Genomic DNA, 20,564 nt, shown 5'->3' on the forward strand with positions numbered 1-20,564 from the left:
TTTCTAGCAAAACATTGCAATCGGACCGAAGCCGAAGTGTAAACAAAGGGTCTATCCTGCTCGTTCCTAATGTAAACATCAACTGACGTGAGCAAGATAGACTCTTTGTTTACACTTCGGCTTCGGCCCTTTTACATTGTTTTGCTTGATTTATTTACACAATGCTTCATAGGGACGTGGCGTTACATCGTGCTGCCATCTTGTTTTTTTTAGTGCAAGAGTGGAAAAGTGCTGAGTCATCGTCTAAAAATAGACGGCGTCCTATCTCGCCCAGCAAAATGAAGTCGATAAAGTAGTCTGTTTCGATGGAGAAAAAGTGGAAAACGTGGTTTAAAAATAGCGACGACATCCCCCTATAGTTTCGTAGCATAGGGGGATGGCGTCGCTATTTTTAGACCACATTTTCCACTTTTTCTCCATCGAAACCGACTACTTTACCGACTTCATTTTGCTGGGCGAAATAGGACGCCGTCTATTTTTAAACGATGACTCAGCACTTTTCCACTCTTGCACTTAAAAAAAACCAGAAGGCAGCACGATGTAACGCCACGTCCCTATGCGTTGACCTTAGGGGGGTGGCGTCGCTATTTTTAGACCACGTTTTCCACTTTTTCTCCATAGAACCCGACTACTTTATCGACTTCATTTTGCTGGGCGAGATAGGATGCCGACTATTTTTAGACGATGACTCAGCACTTCTCCACTCTTGCACTTAAAAAAAACCAGATGGCAGCACGATGTAACGCCACGTCCCTATGAAAACGGAGATTTTGAAAGAATCCGGCGCCGCCGGATAAAACTGCAATGCGCAAGCTCAGGGTTGAACGTATAACCATGAACCCTTAGAAAAAAATGTTCCTTGGACCATCCCCGACACGGCTACCTAGTGTAAGTGTGGGCTAAAGTTTGTCGCTTAGCATGTAGGAGCGTTTAAAGATAAAGCACGCGTTTTCCATAGTAATTTCCATGCCAACTTTAACCCGCCAGCGACAAGCCAGTTTTCAACCAAATGCGCCCAAATTTGGTACCAGATCCCCAATGGGTACCCCCTAACCGGCTCCGTGGTTTAATGGTTACGGCTTCTGTCTCCCAAGCAGAAGGTTCAGGGATCAAATCCCGGAATTTGAATATGAATAAAAACTAAAATGAATCAGGTGGGATTCGAACTCACACCTTTGGATTGGTGGTGGTCTGGAACGCTAAGCAGTCGGCCATCAGAAGGTTTACTCTCTAGCAGTGAATTGATCCGTAGTGTTGAAACATGTTATCTCTTCTTCTCATATTATTAAATACGCGCTGATCCCTGATTTGCCTGACGGGATTGGAAGTCTAAATATAGATCAAGTTTCCTTCAGATGCTTGCTTCTATGTTTAGGCGGGGCCGAACAATGCCCAGCGACCTCGGAATTGGACCGCAAGGAGCTCTGTCATTCTGAAATGGGTCGTTGGAAGCAGCGCGAGGGCTATCACCACCTAATACCCGGGACTGAGATAAGCTGTATCAGCATTCGGCATGTACACAGTCTGATACAAATTATACTTTCCCATAATTTCGCTACCGGTTAGCGGGTATTGGATTGGACCACACACACACACACACAGATCCCCAATGGGTACCCCCTACAAGATGGCCCTTATTTCAGCCGGATCCAAGCACTTTCGAAAAAATTGACCCACCCTAATGAACATATTTGAATGGTGGCACACTGCAAAAGAGACGAGAATAGGTCAAAAAGCTTTGTGTGACGACAAAGGGTATATTTCCCCTAGAGTCTTAATTGTTTTAATGCAACTTCGTTGTGAAACTACTTACTTTCTCTGCCATCTTGAGGTAAATAATGGATCTGCTTACTCTTTACCACACAAAATAGTAGTTTATGCAACGTAAGTCGTACAGGTATCCAACGAGGTTCTTCAATTTCTTTATTTTTTTAAGAGCAAATACTAAATATTAACATCATTAATTTGCTACTTTCTCCCACATCTGCAGGGTGAAGAATGTCCTCATCCAGAGCAACGCCATCCTGGAGAGTTTCGGCAACGCCAAAACCAACCGGAACGACAACAGCAGCCGGTTCGGCAAGTACATGGACATTGAGTTCGACTACAAGGGCGACCCGGTGGGTGGCGTGATAACCAACTATCTGCTGGAAAAGTCCCGCGTCATTCAGCAGCAGAGCGGCGAGCGGAATTTTCATTGTTTTTACCAGGTAGGGTGCACGCTTGGAAAATCCAGCTATTGTTATAAAAAGTAAAAGATGACCGTTTTCACTTTTAAAGATTGATCAACTGTATTTTTCTTAACTTTTGATGGAGACCAGCTTGTGAACTTTCTATTGAAACAGGGGCGACCAAAGTATGGCCCTCAGATCCATTTTGAAAGATCATGTGAAATGGCTAATTGACATATCTGACAAGTGATTTAGAAATTCTTTAAAAAAAATAAGGTTTAGATGCTTGTTTTGTGATCGTTATTCCATTTTGTTAACATAAAAGTAATGATTGTGGTATCCAAGCTTTTATCCCGATCATTCGATTCAAATATTTTGTTGCATCACATAACATATTGAAAGTTTAAATATGATTGAATAGTTTAATTTCGTCTAAATTGTCATCAAACGTTTTTGCAAATGAGCTATGAAACGTTCAAACTGGACTTAAGTTGAAAACTGTAAAAAGAGTAAAAATATGAGTATTCCATATGAATATGAAAGTTATAATTTTCTTATCAGCTGGGCCTCAAACTTAGTTTGCACTTGGGTTATGAATCTGGGGTGACTGGCATCTGATTCAGGCAGACCTAAATTTAATCAAATTGGAGGAATAATAGTTGAAACATCATTTTGTAACGATTTATTATTATAATTACACGTTATTTAAATATAACATCTAACCGTTTATCAAATTTTGTGTGACCCCCTCGTAGAGGAAGTTTCAATGCATCTTCTAAAACTTGAATTTCATTTAAATGGTGTTTTGTTTTAGCTGCGTTTTGGCTGCGTTTGCGAAAAACTAAAGGCTCATACCCCATTCCCCTCTGAAATTGTCTTGGCAAAAATTTGACAACGAACAAAAAAAACGCGCTTTTCTCGGAACCATAGAAAAGCATAAAAATATACGAATTCAGTTTAGTAGGCTTATGCTTTGGGATGTTCCCTTCAATGTTGTACAAAGAAACCTCTTTTACGCGGAGACGTTACGCTTTGTCCCGCCCGTGTGGATCAATCGGATCGCGCACTGGACTCACAATCCAGAGGTCGCCGGTTCGAATCCCGCGGCGGGCGCTTTAAAATTCTATGTGTAAATATGGGTATTCGGCACCGTTGCTCCGTGCCATACTTTCATACACTTAGAGGAGCCCAGGGCGGCGAAGTCCTTGTAGCTTAAAGGAAGACACTAGTGGTTGGTGGCCGACAGCTATAAAGTCAACTTCGTTTTTTCGTTACGCTTTTTATTTCGTCGATTGCTCTTAAACCATATAGAATATTTCTGCAAGTTTCAAAAAGCGTTTTGTAGATCTGAACAAAACCTACAAATTGTTTTTAAAAAATTGCAAAAATGTTGAAAAAAAATGTCCAAAAAATCGACAAATTGTAAAAACTTAACGCATCGCGTAGAAAGAGGTTTCTCTGTACCAGAGAGAAGGGGAAACTCAAATTCCATAACGCTTCAAACTCGTAACGCATCATCAAAGGCGATGCGGTTGTACCTTTGGTTGGTTGGTACAGACATATGTACCATGAATTAATTGGATTTTTTTCCGAGCCCGCGCTCTATTTTCAATACTTTTTGGTTGTATGCTTGGTTGATGAAAACAAATAACTTTGAACTTTTTTTTTATGCACCTAAAAAAATAATGTTTTTTCGACTGCTCTTCCAGGGTGCGGGGCAGAATGAGCCACCTTAGAAAACAAGCCATTTCATCATTAAAACGTTGATGGGTGATAAGAAATTATTTAAGGGACATTTCCAACATGATTTCCATTAAGTTTGATCACTTTTATAAAGATAGTCACTTAACAAAACAAACATTTTTGAAGATAGTGTAAATGTTTTGAAATAAGACACTATTTTTACAAATAAGCATAACAAAAAACATAAAAAAATCAACTGATGTTTCATTAACCGTGGTTTATGAAGCTACCAGGAGTGAATGAATCAATTCAATTTTATTCAAATTTAATAAATTTTGATTGTTTTAATAAGGCAGGAAAAGGGTGGCTCATTTGCGAATTGCGAATTGCGAATTGTTTTAATAAGGCAGGAAAAGGGTGGCTCATTTGCGAATTGCGAATTGCGAATTGTTTTAATAAGGCAGGAAAAGGGTGGCTCATTCTGCCCTCTAGTGGACTTTTATTTAATACTTCCAGCACCAAGCCTTTCGATTATGGCTTCAGAACAAAGCTAGAATAAAAGAATAGCTGTCAATTACGAAACCAACGCAAAACAACTGTGCACTGTAAAAATGAGCAAAAAATGGTTGAAAACCGATTATTTACTCTCGCCAAAAATGTTTGATGAATTAGACTAACTTTATTTTTATTCTAAATTGTTGATCGAAAAACAAAACTTCATAAAATAATTAACAATTATAAACATGTTTGAAAAATTCTTGTTGCCAAAAACGGGATGGCACTGTATCTGATTTGGTGTGAATTTTCTCTTTTTATATGCAACATATATTTATTACTTCACTTATGGTCACTATTTTTAAAAATTGAAAAACTGCAAATATTTCGCTAAAATCAAACTTTCGGTGGCTATATCTTGAAAACGGAGCCCTTTATCAAAAAATCTGTAGAGTACTTTTCGATTGCAAATTCAATTTTGCATTAAAAAATAATGTCAAATTTGTTTTTGCAAGAAATTTCGATTTTTTCCAAAAATCACTATTTTTTCAAAAATTCATGACTCGGCGGCAGATTTTTTGACCATGTTTCTCTATGGCTCAAAAGTTGCGGATTTTTGTCCCCTAAAACATATCAAAAAATCTCGAAAATCAAAAAATACGTATTTTGAGAAATTGAGTTTTAGTAAAAAAAAAGTTGATTAAAAAATCTGCAATTTTTTTTTCCGTGTACCTATTTTTTTCTCAAAAGTCGTCAACAATACCTACAACTTTGCCGAAGACACCAAATTGATCAGAAAATTCACTCAAAAGTTACAGCTGTTTGAATATTTACATACCATTTTTGTATGGACAGCAGCCAAAATTGTATGGAGACTTGAATGGATGAACCAATCACACAAAATAGCTTATTTGGTCATAGGGAAGGCCCCCACAAAGTTTGAGCCAAATCAAAAAATACAAATAAAATCCATTTCCGGTTTTGGTAGAGAATTGCTCTTGTAAAAAATCATGCAATAAGTTGGAAATGTAGAAATATCATCATCAATATCATAGAAATATCCCTTAGAGTATTTAAATAGTTCTAATTATAAATGTATCCATAATTATAGAAAACTAACTTTTAAAACATTTCAAAATTTGTTCATAACTACTTACTTCTTAAGTTTCTACTCCGATCCATTCTCTACCAAGCTTAGTATGATTCCGTACAATTCTGTTTGTATTTAATTCGTATTTATGATTTTGCATATATAAAGGTTTCCATATATAAAGGTTAACAAACAACTGCATAGCAACGTATATCAGCCCAGCAAGTTTTCTAAGTTGATTGTAGATGACGGCCGTAAGTTGCGTACTTTTCTAAGTAACTTATCGGAATCGGCTAGAGTTGGTAGGTCGGAGTTGGAGTCGGAGTCGTATGGAGCTGAAAGCCGGAGTCGTTTGAAATATGACCCGACTCCACAGCCCTGCTATATACAAAGTCATTTTTTACTATAATCTGAGAACAGATAGATTTTCGATAACACCGACCAACAAAATTTCTGCGCATGCTCAAATCGACGGGAAGCATGAACTTTAGGGACCCCAGAAACACGTGCATTTTGAATTTAAAAAAAATGTCATGGCAGAATGGTTTTTGTTCAATGTTTGTATAGAGAATAAGTGCGGTTCGCTGCTCCTATATATTGCATGCAACTTTTAGTTGTATGCAACAGCGATGAACCGTCCTGATTCTACATACAAACTTTGGAGAAAAACCATTCGGCCCTGACTAAATATTTTTGAAAAATAATATAGTGCATCATGATTCTGGGGACTCCAAAGTTTATGCTTCCCCTCAATTAGAGCCTGCGCAGTCATTTTTGTCAATGTTTGTAGGTCAGTCAGAGCAAAAGTTTATGTTTTATTGCCCACGGTTTCGTAGAACAATTTTGGATCCGATTTGAAAACATTTAATTTGGTGTAAATCAGTGTGACTTATTTAAATAAATAATCGAAGAAAAATCTTCAACAAAAAGTTGCTCTATAGACCCCCGACGAAATATTTCGATATACCCCGCAAAATGTCGAGATAGAGCCCTTCTTTCAAGGTGCCAAATATCAGACTCGAATATTTTTATCTCAATAAAAAAAAATTAATTATAGATGTTTTTCGACTTCCAAAACATTCTCAGAACGATACAGATAGTTGTGGTTTGGTTGAGCAGTTTCGCATGAAGCATTTCTGCGAATAAAAAAAGAGGAGTGTTCAGAAAACAGAATGTTGTGGATGTGATACATCACGAACAAATTTTGTTTACGAGTTCCGTGTGTTTGCCGGCGCTTAAATATGTTTTTGTTTTGGGTTTGAAAACTATCAGATCTGGAGTTTTTTTTTTTAAAAGGTCCAATAAACAAAATTTTCAGTTTTTGCTTTTTGGGTGTTTTTTAATACCCCTGACTCAAGGCGGTTTCAAAAACACCCAAAAAGCAAAAACTGAAAATTTGGTTTATTGGACCTTTAAAAAAAACTCCAGAGATCTCTTGTCTTGCTTTTAACAATTTTGTTATGATTTAAAAAAAAACAGCTAACGCGATTAAAATCATTCCATAATCTGCTTTCCTCGTTCCAGTTGCTGCGAGGAGCCACAGACGGTGAACTGAAGCAGTACCATTTGAGCAGGGATCCCGTCCATTACCACTACACCAACCAGGGCAGCATGGAGGTACTGGCGGAAAAAGCGGATTACCGTGCTACCACCGCGGGACTGAAGGCGCTCGGTTTCACCGGCGACGAGCTCTCCATGGTGTGGCGTACTGTGGCTGCCGTCCTGCACCTGGGAAACATCGAGTTCCGAAGTGAGTGAACTGTGAAACCATTTCACAATTTAATTTTTAATTCGGACCTCGACTTGGCCTATAAGGGACCATCCATAAACCACGTGGAGTCCACGTAAAATTTATTATACTATAATAAATTTTAACGTTTAAACACACTGGAGCGATTCTCTACCAAATCAGCGGATTTCTTGTGCTTTTATTTTATTGTTTTTTTTACATGGCTCAAACTTTGTAAGGGTCTTCCCTATAACAACCCATGGAGCCATTTTTGTCATTAGATCCCACATACAAAGCTCAATACAATGCACAGTGGTCTGAAACCGGAATCTAGCGTGACAAAATTGATAGCGGCCACACGTTAAAATTTAGAGCTTTGGTGTCTTCGGGACAAATGATCAGGGTCAATAGGGGCATCTTTTGGTATGGTGGACATTAGGGTGGTCCAAATTTTAGGGTGGTTCAGAATTTTTATTTTGGCGGGATGACGAGATAGCGCTTTGGTGTCTTCAGAAAAGTTGTAGGGAACACCATTCTGAGCAACTTTGCTGAAGGGCACAAAGCTCTATATACAAACGGGAAGTTTCTAGAGCCATTTTTGTAATTTAGGTTTGGGTGTTTATGAAAAAATGAGTTTTTTGAATTTATCAACTCAGGCTTATGTCGTAGCGAGTTGGCGTCTTCTAGACATTTGAAGAGCTTATCAAAACACACATTTATCTTCCAAGAGAGCGAAAATCGGACCTTTTAAACGAAAGTTATAGCCAAAATACGACGAAAAAGACGCCATTTTGAAATGTGAATAACTCGAAAAGGTGGTGGAGTTTGACCTCGCTCTTAGAAGCATCTGAAAGTACACATTCTAGAGTACATTTGCTGAAAATATCTCGGAGGTCTTTTTTGTTTAACTCATTTAATCTTAATTTGAAAATGAGCATTTTTAAATCGTTTTTTGCCCATAACTTTTGATAGAATTGGCCAAAATTCGTTTTTCAAGAACGAAAATGTTCATTTTAACAAGCTCTACAATTGTCTAGAAGGGTTCAAAAATGTACAAAATGATCTAGTGGTTGTAAAAGAAGAAACAAGTTTTTACTGAAATATTTCAGGAATCAACAAAATAATTAAATTTATTCCTGAAATATTTCAGTAAAAACTTGTTTCTTCTTTTACAACCACTAGATCATTTTGCACATTTTTGAGCCCTTCTAGACAATTGTAGAGCTTGTCAAAATGAACATTTTCGTTCTTGAAAAACGAATTTTGGAAAATTCTATCAAAAGTTATGGGCAAAAAACGATTTAAAAATGCTCATTTTCTAATTAAGATTAAATGAGTTAAACAAAAAAGACCTCCGAGATATTTTCAGCAAATATACTCTAGAATGTGTACTTTCAGATGCTTCTAAGAGCGAGGTCAAACTACACCACCTTTTCGAGTTATTCACATTTCAAAATGGCGTCTTTTTTGTCGTATTTTGGCTATAACTTTCGTTTAAAAGGTCCGATTTTCGCTCTCTTGGAAGATAAATGTGTGTTTTGATAAGCTTTTCAAATGTCTAGAAGACACCAACTCACTACGACATAAGCCTGAGTTGATAAATTCAAAAAACTCATTTTTTCATAAACACCCAAACCTAAATAACAAAAATGGCTCTAGAAACTTCCCGTTTGTAGATAGAGCTTTGTGCCCTTCAGCAAGGTTGCTCAGAATGGTGTTCCCTACAACTTTTCTGAAGACACCAAAGCGCTATCTCGTCATCCCGCCAAAATAAAAATTCTGAACCACCTTAAAATTTGGACCACCCTAATGTCCACCATACCAAAAGATGTCCCTATTGACCCTGATCATTTGTCCCGAAGACACCAAAGCTCTAAATCTTAACGTGTGGCCGCTATCAATTTTGTCACGCTAGATTTCGGTTTCGGACCACTGTGCAATGTTTGCAGCTCTCCATACAAACATGGTACGTAAATTTTCGAAAATATGTATCTTTCGCCCCGCCCGTGTGGATCAATCGGACCGCGCACTGGACTCACAATCCAATGGTCGCTGATTCGAATCCCGCGGCGAGCGCTCTAAAATTTCTTTGTGTAAATATGGGTATCCGGCGCCGTCGCTCCGTGCCGTACTCAAACACTTAGGAGCCCAGGGCGCAATGGGCCGACAGTAGCCTGTCCCATTTTGAGGTCATGTCGAGGAATTTCAGGTGCTCACTTCTTAAATGATAGATTATGATGTTACGAACAATGTTTTCTAAGACAAGAAAAAATAATAAAATACTTTCTCGCACCCCCTAGTCGATTTACTGAAAAAAGTCACTTTTTTGAACAAATTTTCTAAAATCGCTTGGAATCAATACAAAAACTGTTTCGATCAGGTGTGTATTATCTTCAAACGATAGGTTTTTGTCCATAGATTAAGATGCACTATCAACATTGGACCAACATTTAAGTTTTTGGACTCTCCCAGGCGGATTTGTGTCGAAAAAATCGCATTTTTTCGAAACTTTTTTCAGAAATGTTCATTTAATTTAGGGTAGCCTATTTTTCCCAGTGAAACCAATACATGCAGCTTATAGGAAATTTCATGGCGAACATTTTTCCCTCTGAGAAAATCCAATTTCGACACTCCAGAGCTGAGATATTTGAGTTTTAATGAGAAAAAAAGTGCCAATTTTCAAAATTTCTCAGAATTCAGAAGCAAGGCCTACTAATTACACGATGTAGCAAGCATATGTCTCAAAGGCCAGGGTATGCTTTTTTATAGTAATTTTGGCCGCTGAATCCGAATCTGAAATCAAATTTCTTGTAAACAGTGATGTTTTGGAGCTACACCCTTTTGGAATGTTATTTGCGTGTTTAAGAGGCAGTTTTTGTAAATATTGCTCGGTTTGCTCTAGAGGTCGTATCGAGGTGCTCCGATTTGGATGAAACTTTCAGCGTTTGTTTGTCTATACATGAGATGAACTCATGCCAAATATGAGCCCTTTACGACAAAGGAAAGCGGGGTAAAACGGGCATTGAAGTTTAAGGTCCAAAAAACATAAAAAAATCCTAAAATTGCTCGCATTTAAGTTAAACTTCATCAATTCCAACTCTCTTACATGCATTCGAAAGGTCTTTTGAAGCACTTCAAAATGAGCCATAGACATCCAGGATTGGTTTAACATTTTCTCATAGCTTTTGCAAATTACTGTTAAAAATAGGTTTTTTTAAAACCTCAATATCTTTTTGCAACAGCCAGCAACACCCATACTCTTTGAGTTCAATAGTTAGGGAATTTCATGGACTATAAGCCTACGGTAATAACTTTTTGGCCAATCGCAGTTTTTCTCATAGTTTTTCGATTTTTCTATAACAAACATTTTACAACGTTAGTTATTGTCCTGTAGACATCCATAGCGGCACTTTTTAGTCTCACTTTTGTCATATTCTAAATCCTCGGAAAATTCAAACTTCAATGCCCGTTTTACCCCACTTTCCTTTGTCGTAAAGGGCTCATATTTGGCATGAGTTCATCTCATGTATAGACAAACAAACGCTGAAAGTTTCATCCAAATCGGAGCACCTCGATACGACCTCTAGAGCAAACCGAGCAATTAGGTTTTACACCGTGACGTCATTTGACAGCTCGTGTGCACTGTTTACATGGTCTTCGTCGATTGTCGACGAATTTCCCCGAACAAAATCGACGACCGCATCGAACTGTGCTAAGTCCATGTAAACAGTGCACTCCTTTCTAACCTCCAAATCGAGTCGGCGTAAAACCTAATATTTACAAAAACTGCCTCTTAAACACGCAAATAACATTCCAAAAGGGTGTAGCTCCAAAACATCACTGTTTACAAGAAATTTGATTTCAGATTCGGATTCAGCGGCCAAAATTACTATAAAAAAGCATACCCTGGCCTTTGAGACATATGCTTGCTACATCGTGTAATTAGTAGGCCTTGCTTCTGAATTCAGAGAAATTTTGAAAATTGGCACTTTTTTTCTCACTAAAACTCAAATATCTCAGCTCTGGAGTGTCGAAATTGGATTTTCTCAGAGGGAAAAATGTTCGCCATGAAATTTCCTATAAGCTGCATGTATTGGTTTCACTGGGAAAAATAGGCTACCCTAAATTAAATGAACATTTCTGAAAAAAGTTTCGAAAAAATGCGATTTTTTCGACACAAATCCGCCTGGGAGAGTCCAAAAACTTAAATGTTGGTCCAATGTTGATAGTGCATCTTAATCTATGGACAAAAACCTATCGTTTGAAGATAATACACACCTGATCGAAACAGTTTTTGTATTGATTCCAAGCGATTTTAGAAAATTTGTTCAAAAAAGTGACTTTTTTCAGTAAATCGACTAGGGGGTGCGAGAAAGTATTTTATTATTTTTTCTTGTCTTAGAAAACATTGTTCGTAACATCATAATCTATCATTTAAGAAGTGAGCACCTGAAATTCCTCGACATGACCTCAAAATGGGACAGGCTAGCCGACAGCTATAAAGTCAACTTCGTTTTTTCGTATCTTCTGGAGGAATTTCCTGACCGATTTGGTGTTTGGTGTCGACAAAGTTGGAGATATTGAACTATTCAAAAAGATAGATAAAAAGAAAAAAATCATTTTTTTTTGCAGTAAAAAAATTTACCTGATATCGTATTTTTATTTTTTTATATTTGATATGTGAGTATGATCCGTGGTCAACAATCACTTATCCCTTGCTTGTTACGCCTATAGACCTACAGATCCTAACTCCAAGGCCGTTTAACGCTCAATTATTTTTTTTAAATTTGAATGGAAATTTTGTAATGAGGAAAGAAGGGATCCAATAATCCATGTTTTGCGTTACGTAACAAAAAAATAACGCTCCCTTAACATTTTTGTCAAATTTACGCAGTCTTTCCAAGAATACCCCAAAAGGCCTTTCCCCTACCCATCTCCTACTTGTCGAAATTATCACGTGGTTTTTCGACCGTCCCTTAATCTCATTGCAGTCTCACCCTCACAAAGGTCGTAGATGGTGTCATTCTTTCTTTGAGCAATGACTGTCAGTGATGATTCTGAATGCAAGGTCAAGAACCAAAATCGAGGGGGACGGGGGGGCAAAAAAAAAATAAAAAAAAGTTTAAACATTGAAATCACGAGCCATGGGTACAACATTTCAATAAACAAAAAGTGTTTTAAAATGCATTATTACACCTGTCCAGTTGTTTTGCAATCCAAAATATTTAAGCATTGACGAAAAAAATGTTTTTGCAAAAAAAAAGTTTCTGTGGTGCTGTACTACGGAATTTCACAAAAATAAAAATATGTTTAATCCAGCCCAAAAATGCTAAACATGATTATTATTGCCAAAAAATGCATTTTAGCTTGTTTTCAGTTGATTAGAATTCTATTTTCATTAAAAAATTTGCGATCAAAAAACACGTTTTAGACGAGTTTTGAACACGCTGTTTTTTTTTTTATAGGAGCAAGTTAGCACCATACTCTCTTCGGGAAAGTTGTAAAGCACATTCCAGAGCAACCGAATATGAATCCGGTTTTAGTATAGCGTGAAACTTGGATTTTTTAAATATCAAAATTCAAAAAAATGATTTTTCCCATACAAATTTGTATGGAAAATTGAATCGCTTTGCGCAAAGTGAGGACTAAACCAATCGTTCCCAAACTTTGGGGAGTTGTTTAGGACCCCAAAAGGAACTAAAATAATGCTGTGCTGGAAAATCGATTTTGATATTACACCCTAGTGTTCATTCGTGAATTGATACAATAAATCTCCAACAAGTGTCATACATCGACATCTGACCACTCCTCATTAACCAAGCTGTGGTGGCCGAGGCAGTCAAGTCATAGGGTTAGTCTGTCAAAGGTCTCTGGATCGATTCCGGTAATCTACACTTTTTGTTTCTTTTTTTTTTTTTTTTTTGACGGATGAACTTTTTTCGCAAATGAACCTCGAAGGAATAATTCTCTCGACCATCTCGAGCTGTGTTCTCTGTGTCCGTGAATGGTACCACTATTCTCTCGACTCGAGGCCATTATTCTAACGGACGAGCGCTGCCCAGTTTTGGGTGTACTTGCATTAAATCTTGTTTTTCTTCAGATTGTTAAATCTAAAGTTCGAAAGTTTATATGTTTTATATGTGATAATTGGTTGTGCTCATATTAGTCAAGGTAGGCATATGCCTAACTGTGTACACGGAGAAAAAAGAGTTCCCAAAATCGTGAACAAGCGTTCACGAAAATGGGAACTTCGAACAAAGCGTTCAAATCCCATGGTACGATTTAGAAAAATGTACCATGAAATTTGAACACTTTGTTCGTGGTTCCCATTTTCATGAACGCTTGTTCACGATTTTGGGAACTCTTTTTTCTCCGTGTAAGGATAATTAAGATACTGGAAATTGAACATTTGAAAATTTATCAATCTATTTTAATGCATTTGAGTTAAAATAGATGTAAAAAAGTTGTTTAATGTTTGATAAATTTAACTCATATATCAAACATGCTACAAGGCTGATTTTGGCTGATTTTAGCGTGACATACTTTATGGATGACGCCTGACGGTTTTTGCGTACACATATTGCGAAGACTTTTTGCACAACGCAGCATCGATGGTCTCGTCATGCACATATGAATGTCACAGAAAAACATTTCGCTCGGCAGTTCATTTTACAAGTGTGGTATTGTGAAGTAGATACTGCGCTGTAAATAGTCAAGCTCCTACAATTATGCTTCAATCCCAACAACTCAATTAAGGCAATTTTTTGCATTTCTCCGTTTCACAGCCCAGGACGAGCAAATCCAAATTAGCAACCGAAAGCAGCTGACCACGGTGGCCCACCTGCTGAACGTGACCGAGGACGAAATGCGACGGTCGCTGACGGAAAGGGTCATCGCAGCACGGGGTGAAATCATGACTAAAACCCACGACACGACACAGGCGGAATTCGGTCGGGACGCGCTGGCCAAAGCCATCTACGACCGGCTGTTTACGTGGATCATACAAAGGATAAATAAGGCCATTGTGGTCCCCGGCGGAAATACGCAGAAACGGTACAACCGAGTAATCGGTGTGCTAGACATTTACGGCTTTGAAATATTCGACCTCAATAGCTTCGAGCAGTTTTGCATCAATTACTGTAATGAGAAACTCCAACAGTTATTTATCGAGCTGGTGCTCAAGCAGGAACAGGAAGAGTACCGTCGGGAGGGCATCGAGTGGACCAACGTGGAGTACTTCAACAATCAGGTAAGTTTCCGGAAAAAAGAGTCGTCTCTTTTTATGGTTAGTTGGGCAAATTTATGCGTAATTTGAAATTTATGCTCACTGTCAATTACGGGACCATTCATAAACCACGTGGACACTTTTTTTGTACATCTGAACCCCTCCCCCACCCCCCCACCCCTTCGAAAAAAACACAATTCTGAATCGACAGGGGAGGAAGAAGCGTGGGGACACACCACCATACGCTCCGAGATTTGGATTATTCGTTGGGAGCACCATGCTAAGAAGGTTTGGTACTCCGGGACCCTCTGGGATGGGACATGGTATTTCCACGAATGCCCTGGACACTATTTGCCGTGGTTATAGCGCCACAACTCGCTCGTAAAATCGTGATAATTGATGCAAGATAAAAAAAAACACTCAATCATTCGCTAATTGGCTTGATTCATTTTAAAACGAATTTGGAATAATGGAGCGTGTAGATAAATGGAACATTAAATTATGTGCTTCATTAATTGGTCCTATACAAAAAGCGTAATATGGTCCATTTACATTACCTGATTACCTGTACGGATTCAGCTGCAAAACAAATAGCAATTTAGTGAAGTGATCAAATTCGACGTGATCATGCTATCTTGTCACAGGTCGGTTTTTGGCGTTTTAATGTTTGAACTTCTATAAACAAATACCAAAACAGTCCTGCGCTCCAATCGAAAATGTGAACTGCATCTATCTAAAATTCCCACATAAATGTTGTCGCAAGACCGTGCCAAGCTGCACTAAATGGCGTCCTCAGTTGAGCCCAAAGTGCACGTGCGACAAGATGCCACCATCACAACGTAATGATGTGCTGATGTTATGATACTGATTGTATATGGGTCATTCCATCTGAAGCGGAACAGCATTTGAAAATTACCATCTCCGATTCTGCTCAAATTTGGCAGAGCTGTTGAGACTATCAAAACATGCAAAAATCCCGAATTTCATCCAAATCGGACCACCCCCTCCATTTTTGTACCCTCCCAAAAAATCGACTTTTCGGCGACCACTACTGTTTATCCTTTACATAAACGACCTGACGAAAGTACTTAGGCGGGCATGTGTTAACCTGTTTGCTGACGACACCGTGATATATATTGCTGGAGACAAACTAGACGAGTGCTACGAGATCATGAATAACGAGCTGGCAGTGTTCGCGGATTGGCTGAAATGGAAGAAGCTGAAACTGAACGTCAGCAAAACAAAATACATGGTGGTGACAACAAGGAGGAGTGAAAGTAACTGTACAATATCTGTCGACGGTGAATTGGTCGAGCGGGTTAATGCCATCAAGTACCTTGGTGTGATGTTGGACGAAAAGCTCTCTTTTGCGGAACACGTGGACTACACTATTCGGAAAGCTGCTCGGAAGTTGGGTGTCCTGTGCAGAATCAATCGCTACCTATCGTTTGACAACAAAATTATGGTCTACAAAACGCTGATTGCACCACATTTTGACTACTGCGCTTCAATTCTGTTTCTTGCCACGAACCAGCAACGGAAGAGGATGCAGATCGTACAGAGTAAAGCTATGAGGATGATACTTAGATGTGACAGATTGACACCAAGAATTTTGATGCTTGACTCTCTACAGTGGATGTCGATTAGGCAACGTGTGGAGTATAGTACATTAGTGTTTATTTTTAAAGTTGTTAACGGATTGGCACCACAATACTTGACAAAAACTGTACAGTGCGGAAGAGACGTTCATCGACATTTTACTAGGCAAGCAGGAGATATCAGATTGCTGAATTTTAAGAAATCGTGCACACAGAACTCGCTATTCTACAGAGGATACAACTTGTTCAACATGCTACCGGAGTCAACGAGAGCGACAACTAATCTTCGTGAGTTCAAGAAACTGTGTAAACCTTTTGTAAGGCAGAGACCTTTGGAATGAAGTGGCATCCCATAGGTGTGGCTGTGAAGGAGAGCATGTCATGACGGTCGGCTTCTCTATATCGGTTCACGTCCTAATGAGGATGTCACTGGGCCGCATATGAAACAGTCCAAAGTAACGCGATTCTGGGCGCGGTAAACCCCTATGTGCTCATATGTGTGTGGAACAGGAAATGATTCCAGTACCCAAAGTGGATGTAAGCAATCTGGTGAAATGAAAAGACTCTTGAAATTATGAGCGCCTTGAGATGACAAATGAGAGACGGATGGGCATACACGGAAGTAGAGTTAGATTTAGGACACTCTCAAATACGGACAATTGAATTATCGAAAGATATCTGCTCGTAATCCTTCCATGCTACAAAGATGTGTATGGGTAAGAGGTGGGCCATCCAAGGAAAAAAAAAAAAAAAAAATTTAGATTAACATATTTTTTCTACCTGTATTGCGCCGTATCTCAAAACAGCCCTATTTATTTTTTAAATTTGACCTCACCATCGTATTCCCCGGCCAATTTTACATAAGAATCACATATCGACAGAAAGGAATATGTTTCGTTCCAGAGATATCGAATTTTAAAGTTTTGAGTTTTTGAGATTACCTAATCTGCTAGAAGCACACAGGCGCGCTGATCAATAACTGCTACCTGGTGTTCTTTAAGATGAATTATTTTTATAACTTTATACGATTTTGAGATAATCAATACCCTATCTATTTTTACCAATCTAGTTTTTTTTAAGGAATAATTATTGGGTAATTTTTAATGGACTGTTTTTCCAGATCTCAGTGTCATTGAACCATAGTAAAATTTGAACTTTTAATATTTATTTGCAAATGCTATAGAGTTTTTACAATACAATTTTCAAAAATTTATCATTATTTATCTATTATTTTTATATTTTTCCTAATTCCTCATTTCTTCCCACTTTATCAAATTATTACTTTCATTTCTTTTATTTGAAGCGAGAACAAATGTAGAGCTGACTTTAGTAGATGAAATAATTCTCATGGGTTCTAGAGCTTTTGCAATGTGCGGTAGCGAAATAGTGCCATTCAGCAAAAACCCCAAAATCTGCCTTACGGTTTGAAAGATTGATCATATTAAACAGTTGAAAAGAATCATCAATTATTCAGATGAAACTGGCTCACAATATAAGAGCCAGTTTCATCTGAATAATTGATGATTTTTTTCAACTCTGGTACATTAAATTTCAAAAACAAAACCATATACTTCTGATACATGTGGACAGCAGCTGTATCGTTTTCCAAGATTTCGAAATGATTGACAAACAAAAAAAGATGATTGTTCGGACAGTGTCGAAATCAACACAACTGAATTTGATCTTCATCATCTCAAATACTTAAAACTTTAAAATTCGATATCTCTGGAACGAAACATATTCCTTTCTGTCGATAAGTGATTCTTATGTAAAGTTGGCTGGGGAATACGATAGTGAAATCAAATTTAAAAAATAAATAGGGCTGTTTTAAGATACGGTCATTTAAAGTTTTCAATTGCGCAATACAGGTAGAAAAAATATGTTAATCTAAATTTTGATCACGGAAATGGATTCTACGTCCAATTTCCATCAAAATTGAGTCTAAGACCGACCCTCTAAGATTTGTGGTTCCTGAGCAATCGCCGTTTGAAGATAGGGGTTTCGCTCAAAAATCGCCGAAAAGTCGATTTTTTGGGAGGGTACAAAAATGGAGGGGGTGGTCTGATTTGGATGAAATTCGGGATTTTTGCATGTTTTGATAGTCTCAACAGCTCTGCCAAATTTGAGCAGAATCGGAGATGGTAATTTTCAAATTTGCATTTTTTTCTTGCACACTTCAGGTGGAATGACCCATATACAAGGTCTAGGGTAAATTACTGTTTGTTTGTTCGGTAACTATGCGTTACTTGGAAGCTTTTCAATTGTGAGCTCTCCATAAGTGTATTTTTGCAATTCCGTCGTGAAACTACTTACTTTTCCTGTCATTCTTGAACGACGAAATAGCCTACTTTTCTGTACCAAAAATAACAGAATCGAATAGCAACACTTTTCAAAATAAATGCTGAAAAGTTCTACTTTTCAGCACTGAAATGGGTGCTGAAAAGTTGAACTTTTCAGCACTTGTTTTGAAATGTAACACTTTTCAACATTTTTTTGATTCAAACGATTTATTGACAAAATACATGAAAATTTTACATAAAATTTCACTCAATGGGTGTTCTTCGGAATTGCAAAAAATGTTGTATGGAACTCGTTGCAAAACTTGATTTTTTCAGCACTCTTCGTATTTATCCAACTCGGTGAACCTCGTTGGATAAATGTACGACTCGTGCTGAAAAAATCCTCTTTTTGCAACTTGTTGCATAAACTACTATTACGCAGACAAGCGTTCAGTGGCAGGAAAGTCCAGGCTCAATTGAAAAAAAAAAATGTGTTGACTTCTTTTCTGAGAAATGGCTATAATTAGGGCTAGTGTTTTTCCGCGATTTCGCGAAAGCCGCGTAATCTGTGAAATTTGTAAACCGTGAAATTTGGTCAATGCCGTGAAATGCCACAAAATTTGAAATTATCCCTCAAAAAAGCTTCTCAGTTTAAATATTTAAACTAATTTTATTGAATTCGATCACACCATCAAAATTTGACGAATAATATAATGCGAAATTAATAGCAAAAAAACGTGAACATATTTTTTTAATTAAAAATGTCCTATAAAATGTGAAATAACGTCAATCAAAACTCAAATGAAACATAGCGCAAGACAAAAAATGAGGTATGGTTTAATGTTTTCGAAACTTTTTAATTTTAATTGTCTAATATTTTACTGGTCATAAATATGTAGTTTAGATTGAAAAGCATTTTGTGGAAATTTTTTAATACCATTTTGATATATAAGTTCACAAATAGTCTCAAAGCGCATTTTTCAGTTTATTCAACAAGCTTTCTGAGTTCCGTGAAATTGTCGTGAAACTCCGATGTTTTGCAATTGCCATGCCGCGAAATTTCAATATTTTTGCCGTGTAAAATCTCTAGCCCTAGGAATAATCCTCATAAATGGCAGTATTCGTAAGCTACACGTTTCCACCGAAAGGCACCTCTTTTTCATTGAATTTGTCAATTCTAAAAATAAACAACACAGTCAAAATTCGATTATCCGAAGGCCTCGGTAAAATTTCACTTCGGATAATCGAAACACGAACTTATTTTATTTCAGTGTCTTATTTTCCCAGATCCTTGACTGATTAAAAAAAATGGATTGAATATAAAGTATACTAACTAATTAGTATAAATGTTTATATAACTCTGGAAATTCTATATACAACTTATCTAAACTTAATTTTGCAAACTTTTAATTCAACTAAATGTCAATATATTACCATACAATTGCTAAATAAACATTTTGGAGTGTGTATAATACTGTTTTGGGGGTCTTTGTATCGATAGAATAGATTTTTCGTTGGAATTTCGTACCAACCCGGAATTACGTCGTCGGAAAGGCATCCGAACCGGTCCACGATTCACAAGTCAACCTATATGGCATCGGAAAGGGCATAAAGTTTCCGATATTTTGATACCCAAACATCTAGGTTTTCTATAAAACCCACGTTTTTAAATACCTGGGCAAAAAGTAAGTTTGATCCACGAGAGCAAGAATTACGAAATTCCATACATTTTTGGCAGATTGCTCAAACGAAACCATAACAACGTTTTTACCTAGGTATTTAAAAATGTGGGTTTTATAGAAAACCTATATGTTTGGGTATCAAAAGATCGGAAATGTTATGCCATTTCCGATGCCACATAGGTTGACTTGTGAATCGTGGACCGGTTCGGATGCAGACGGATTTTCCGACGAAGTAATTCCGGGTTGGTACGAAATTCAACGAAAATTCTATTCTATCGATACAAAGACCCCCAAACGTTGTTATACCCACTCCAAAATGTTTATTTAGCAATTGTATGGTAATATATTGACATTTAGTTGAATTAAAAGTTTGCAAAATTAAGTTTAGATAAGTTTTATATAGAATTTTCACAGTTATACAAACATTTATACTAATTAGTTAGTAAACTGCGACCGTGGTGTAGGGGTAAGCGTGATTGCCTCTCACCCAGTCGGCCTGGGTTCGATCCCAGACGGTCCTGGTGGCATTTTTCGAGACGAGGTTGTCTGATCACGCCTTCCGTCGGACGGGAAGTAAATGTTGGCCCCGGACTAACCTAAAGGTTAGGTCGT

The 20,564-nt window shown here is 37.6% G+C and overlaps 1 protein-coding gene across 2 annotated transcripts in view; it reads left to right on the plus strand.

Moving 5' to 3' along the window:
- The window catches only part of LOC120416294 (unconventional myosin ID), a 49,178-nt gene that overhangs the window by 18,795 nt on the left and 9,819 nt on the right, over nt 1–20,564 (plus strand). For both annotated transcript variants that reach the window (XM_039578011.2, XM_039578010.2), the window contains exons 4-6: nt 1,991–2,210; nt 6,964–7,189; nt 13,954–14,417. In XM_039578011.2, the coding sequence (XP_039433945.1) occupies nt 1,991–2,210; nt 6,964–7,189; nt 13,954–14,417 (910 nt within the window). The remainder of the gene's footprint in view (nt 1–1,990; nt 2,211–6,963; nt 7,190–13,953; nt 14,418–20,564) is intronic.

Source organism: Culex pipiens, chromosome 2, assembly GCF_016801865.2.
Source record: "Culex pipiens pallens isolate TS chromosome 2, TS_CPP_V2, whole genome shotgun sequence".
Taxonomy (NCBI): Eukaryota; Metazoa; Arthropoda; class Insecta; order Diptera; family Culicidae; genus Culex; species Culex pipiens.